Source organism: Colias croceus, chromosome 1, assembly GCF_905220415.1.
Source record: "Colias croceus chromosome 1, ilColCroc2.1".
NCBI lineage: Eukaryota > Metazoa > Arthropoda > Insecta > Lepidoptera > Pieridae > Colias > Colias croceus.
In genome coordinates this window covers 9,465,060-9,470,065 of record NC_059537.1, presented here as the reverse complement: position 1 = coordinate 9,470,065, position 5,006 = coordinate 9,465,060, and the positions used below count along the sequence as shown (strand labels likewise).

Genomic DNA, 5,006 nt, shown 5'->3' with positions numbered 1-5,006 from the left:
TTTTACTCTATTTTGAACTGTTTCTGTTATTTCTTGTCTCCAAACTTTACTGGCTACAGCCTCGATTAACAAAATTTGATGAGAGACATTAAAAAGTTACGAGGTAAGGTTTATACTGCACAAACTTTTTTATGCATAAACACGTTGTTACTGGTTACACAAAAATGTTTATGGGCCAATATTTTATGTAAATAAAGGGAAACAATAAAATACGATTATCGGCCAATAAAAGTTCAATAACATTTATAGGTTTTTAAAGAAATAAAAACTTTTATTATGGAAATATAAATTTATTATCACATTTCATAAATAAGTATCTAAATCCGAAACATCTAAGGCCTTACATCTAAAATATAAATTATATTAAATCTAACCAGACAAAAAGCTTTCCTCCATCGAGGAACATCATATCGTGACAGGAAATTGTACTAAATTTTGAAAAACAAAATAATTCATGATTTACAATTTTAAATTATAAATAATGTTCATGAATAATTTGTTCAGAATTGACTTCATAGAAATGTCACAGTCGTGAGGTACGTGACATTGCTTTTAATTACAATTGATGCGTGAAGTTGAGTTAAGAGCGCTTATTCAATTTAACGCAAGTCAAAATCTCCGCGATCTATTACGATAGATCGCGGCTTGCGCTATCCTTTTACTATGAACAGCATAGGTCCACAGGAGAGCGCCGAGCAACATGTCCTCTCTCTGGAAAGGCTCGCTGCCGACTGATTTGAATCGGGTCGCGCGCAGTGTTTTATAGTACTTTTAAAAAAATTGTAGAAAAATAATAGAGGTACCTTAGTTGATTTTTTAAATTTTATCTTATAAGTAAGACATTCTTTTATTGCAATATGTATAAATTATATTCAATTAAGTCAAATATCTTGGTGAAAATAATCATTTTGTCGACTATAATTTCTAAAAAAATTCACATTGTTGTGGATTTTAATTTCGTAAGTTAGGAGTCCAAAATAAAAAAATCTTTTAACTAACTATTTTAATAAGGATTTTTGCAGTTAGTTAAAAAAATTGTGTGTTAGATCTGTCAGCAATTTCAGATATTTTTAGCTTCGAAATTGACACTAAAAGTGAAATCAAGTAATCATCGGCTCAGTTATCTTGATTGAATTCACAAATACTGTATTAATTGAAAAAAACTCTTAACTAACTACATACACAATAAAATTTCCTAACATTATTAGTAATTCATATGTTTGTAAGATAAGTGGTTGATGGACAATCTGGTTTGAAAAATCACATATTTGAGCCAAACAGCGCACGGACCGCTTTGAAAATACTGATATATGTAGTGAGGAAAGTATTAGGTTTACGTTTTTGGTGCTTATAGGTATTGATTTAGTTGACTTTTTCTAGCACCCATTTGCCAGAGTACGGAGTTTCTAGCCTCTTCACTTTGGGACGGAAACCATTCTCGTCGGCGGTGTAGTCAACTCTGTACATGAAACCGTCAGGCCCGATGTATTCGTAGAAACCTTTTGATGCGATTCCTTCGTCGATCGTGTTGGGGTTCTTCAAAACTGCGTTCTCCTTGGCGCGGATTTTGTTCTCAGTTTCGAAACTGTAAATAAAAGAAGAAAAATAAGCTAACTGATAGACATCTATTAATGCTCGAGACGAAACAAATTCCTTTAAACGAGTTCTCGCATACATGGCTACAGCTGTTGATGTAAAGTTCAGTGTTATATCATGCGTTACATTGTTAATCAAATATGAATGATACTCTGGTGTGTGAATAACAATAAGTGTGTCGTAAATGAATATAAATGATTTGAACTGTGACCGCCACAGCCGATACGAGCGTCGAATTCTACAGTCGGTCAAGGACACCGGTTGACGTAGCGAGAATCAAAGCTTTAATTATTTACGGATATAGAGTTGCATTTCCGGGTGCATAATAAAGTAATTAAAATAAATGTGTTTTGTTAATTATCATCATAACTTGGACGGTTAATAACTTATTTGCATATGACTAAGTACATTCCTGGCAAGGAGATTTAATACACTGCCGGATCAATATTTCTGCTACTGTTGTTCATGTCACCTAATGATTTGTATGAGACTGAACAGCGTCTAGACAAATTAACATAACGGAATATTTAGCTATATAGTGCCTTATGCAAATATCCAAACCTACAAGATAAGCTCGGCATTCAACCAAGGATGGTATTGTTTAGAAATCTAAAATATATTACACAAATTAATGACCTGTAAATGCTAATGTAATTTTGCTATAGTAGCATCTTATCAATATCAATCTACAGAATGCCATCATTTTTATGTTATAAGGAAATCATAAATTAATCCAGTTTTGATGTGTATATTAATATTATATTAATGACCTGAAGAACGAGCTATGCGGAAATATAACACGCCAATGGTTGCAATTTTAAGGAAAATATATCACGACGCGAAATTATCGAAAAATTGTGTCAACTTGAACATACGATTTTATAAAACAATACTTCGTAAAATACGTACCGAATGTAACAGCTGCTTCTGCGTTATAACAAAAATATTTTTAAAAGCGCGGAAATTTATTAAATTGTATTTTGCACTGAGAACTATTTCCCACTAATTCCAAACAAAATGTGTATTTAATGCTTTGTTTCGTATTTTTGTTTTATGTGCTAGTGATATTTTGAATTTTTAACAGTTTTACGAATAGCATTTTCAATAAAGCTAAGTGCTACGAATTAAGCGAATGTAATGTGTATTTTAGGTAACTTTTAAATTAATGTGAATGGTATGTCGAGTTTATAAAAAAAATTTGGATTATTTTCAAGTCTAGTGGTCTATTATTTATGATGAAAATTGAACAAATATCTTATAATATAAAAATGAATCCCAAAATGTGTTGGTAAGCGCATAACTTTAGAACAGCTGAACCGATTTCTTTTATTCTTTTTTATTATATTCCTTGAAGTACGAGGATGGTTCTTATGTAGAGAAAACCTGAATATGTACCACGGGCGAAGTTTTAGTTAATTTACGTGTAAAATACTTACTCGAAGTCGTATTTGTCCTCTTTGTAGTTGTGCTTCTGGCTGATGATCTTGATTCCATTGTTCTTATAGTAGCCGTCCTTATAGAAGGGGATATCTTTAGGCGGCGTTAGAACAAGTCGGTAGGTATCCTGGGTCGCTTCGCTGACATAAGGCTCGTACATATGAGCGTATGGGCCATAACCACCGTCGTACGGGTTGTCTATGTGTATGTATGGATTGGGTATGTGGATGTATTTACCTTCGTTGGTAGGTATATACCTGGGGAGGAAGATAGAATTCGAAATTAAAAAAATATTAGGTTAGGTTAGGTTAGGTTAGGTTAGGTTAGGTTAGGTGCTTAAGTTTTTGAAGATATATATCGTACGTGTAAGTTGGCTTTATTTTTAAGTATTATGTACAAATGATATGAATATAAATAACTACCATGAAAAACTTTGAGAAATATTTTTTCTAGGTCGCAAAGCTTTTGTTATTCGATTTCAAAATTTGTTATTAATGGAGTAGAATTATTTACATTAAATAAATAAAAATCACAGCTGCTGGAGTGTAGCCACTAAATCCCTCTCAGACAAAAATTATTAAAAGTGAAATGTTTCAGCTTTTGAAAACTTTAAATATTTTCTAGGCTCATTAAACTAAAAAGATATAACATTAAAACCAAACAATGCTCAGAAAATAAATAATAAAAAATAAATAATCCGAGATATTTGATCGCTTTAGATATGCCCTTTATATCCAAGTGGAAATATCTCTAAGAAACCCAAGGAGAAAGACAAAAAGATATCAAGACATATTTTTTCGGTAAGCTCCATTCCCTGGCAGCTGCTATCTGATCTTAACACCTATTTCTAGAAATATATTAGATTATACTTTTTACCGTAACCTTTTGTTCACGGAATATTGTTTTAGGAAGAAAATTGTGTCTTTTATTTTTATTAAAACCGATATCAAAGGGATCGTAAATTTATACAAAGTGGTACTGGCTGTTCTACGTTTGTTTTATAAGTATTGCATGTAAAATACCAGCATTTACATATAGTATGATGACATTTACTTACTTGCCACTGTCTCCATATTTATAAGGATTCCATCTGCCGTCTTCGATAGGCGAGCCGAAGGCTGCTACGGCGCAGAATGCGAAAACACACTGCAATTATTAAAAACAATATATGATTTAAGAGTCAATTAATGAAGACTTTAATGAATAGTCTAATATAAGCTAAGTAATAAAGTTATTAGTAATAAAACATTTGTTTTGAATTTTTAACGTTAGAATGTTGAATACATTGTAAAATATTTTAAAAATATAATTATTTTACATTATATAGGTAGTTCATTATTAAAAATAAAATAGATATTAAAAATATGCGTAAAAATTATTCAAAAGATAATTTATTTTATTTTTCGAATAATAAGAATATTGAGTTACGAAAAATATTTTATGAATATAACTTAAAATAAGTATAGAAAACAAAATAGTTTTCTGTAAATACAAAAAATATATTACCACTAGCGAAATCATCCTGTAGGTACGCACTAAATAATATTTCCAAAAAATCACTAAAACGGTTACAGTTCAAAGGTTCACTCGTGCACTGCAACGGTTGCGATCACTAGCGGAAATCTATCCAACTCGTGTGTACACTCCTTAGAGAATATCAAATCATTGTGTTGATTTCGAAATCGACGCTTCGCTTTTATACATTGGCAACATCAACTCATCTTCGGCGGAAAGCTCGCGCGTGTGACAACGTCACTACAGCTACGTAACGCACACATGTGCACGGCCTACGTATTTTTTATCATCCCGCATACCATTGCCGGTCACTTATTTTATTGGGGTAACTGGGAAATCCGATAGCGATAATTCTAGAAAACGGAGTATCTAATCAATTTTTTATAGTAATAGAACACTTTTTAATCTGTAGTACCGAGATGAGAACTATATTTTTACTGCTGAATGCGTTTTCACAT

At 31.8% G+C, this 5,006-nt stretch overlaps 1 protein-coding gene across 1 annotated transcript; it reads right to left on the bottom strand.

Moving 5' to 3' along the window:
• Nucleotides 1-1,289: 1,289 nt before the first annotated feature.
• Nucleotides 1,290-4,690, bottom strand: LOC123692173 (larval cuticle protein LCP-30-like). The gene is made up of 4 exons (XM_045636877.1): nucleotides 4,540-4,690; nucleotides 4,091-4,179; nucleotides 3,033-3,290; nucleotides 1,290-1,585 (listed from the first exon to the last, which is right to left on the bottom strand). The coding sequence occupies exons 1-4, from the start codon at nucleotides 4,552-4,554 to the stop codon at nucleotides 1,363-1,365; spliced, it is 585 nt and encodes a 194-aa protein (XP_045492833.1). The 5' UTR covers nucleotides 4,555-4,690; the 3' UTR covers nucleotides 1,290-1,362.
• Nucleotides 4,691-5,006: the final 316 nt, after the last annotated feature.